The following is an 889-nucleotide window of genomic DNA, read 5'->3' as shown; positions in this document are numbered from 1 at the left end:
GTTTTTGGTTGTTATATGATGAAATTTATTTTATTAATGCTGAATGTATTTTTACTTTTTTAAGCTCAAGTGAAATCTGTGGTGATATCACTTTTGGATTGGTCACTCAGTGTGTATTACCGAAAACAATAAGTGATGTAGCAATAAAGAAGAGTTATTCGACGATGTTAAATATTGCGATGAAAATAAATATGAAAATTGGTGGCATCAATACAAAATTACTGGAAGATGAAATGTATGATATTGAATTTATGAATGCGTATGAAAAATTCTTGAATGGAAGTTTTTTGTTTAGTTTGGATAATTATTTGTATAAGAATAATGCATTGGTAATTGGTGTGGATGTGGTTCATCCATCAGCTGTAGAAACGCATTTACCATCAATAGCTTCGGTGGGTATTATTCATGTTATTGTACTTCCAAATTATTGAAGGAATGTTTTTGATTTGAAGGTTGTTGGAAATGTGGATACAAAAGTGACGAAATTTCATGCTTCGGTGAAACTACAACCAGCGAAGCAAGAACTGATCACTGGATTTATCGAACAATTTTCAGAACGTTTACTGGAATATCTTGATGTTAATGGTACGGCTCCGAAAAATATTATTGTTTATCGAGATGGAGTATCCGAAGGTCAATTTATGCAGGTGAAATTGTGTTGTATCATTAATTGAAGCAAAGTAAAAATTTATTTTTTTAAAAAGGTTTTGGAAGAAGAACTGCCTGCTCTTCGTAGGGCTTGCAAATCATTTGCAACAAATTACCGGCCGTTGATTACGTTTATTGTGGTTCAAAAGCGACATCATGCTCGATTTTTTTGTTGTGATGAAGCTGCAGCACGAGGACGCGGGAAAAACATTCCTGCTGGTACTGTTATGAATCCACCACA

The 889-nt window shown here is 33.6% G+C and overlaps 1 protein-coding gene across 1 annotated transcript; it reads left to right on the top strand.

The window, feature by feature from the left end:
- Positions 1-64: 64 nt before the first annotated feature.
- Tsp_15928 (eukaryotic translation initiation factor 2C 3) lies at positions 65-872 on the top strand (the record flags this gene model as incomplete). Its single annotated transcript, XM_003370989.1, has 4 exons — positions 65-235; positions 296-407; positions 453-647; positions 705-872. Coding segments are annotated over 4 exons (646 nt in total), but the record flags the coding sequence as incomplete, so codon positions are not given.
- Between the last annotated feature and the right edge of the window lie 17 nt (positions 873-889).

This window comes from Trichinella spiralis, assembly GCF_000181795.1.
Source record: "Trichinella spiralis strain ISS 195 chromosome Unknown Scfld209, whole genome shotgun sequence".
NCBI lineage: Eukaryota > Metazoa > Nematoda > Enoplea > Trichinellida > Trichinellidae > Trichinella > Trichinella spiralis.
The sequence above is the reverse complement of the archived record's forward strand: the minus strand, read 5'-3'. Positions and strand labels throughout refer to the sequence as shown.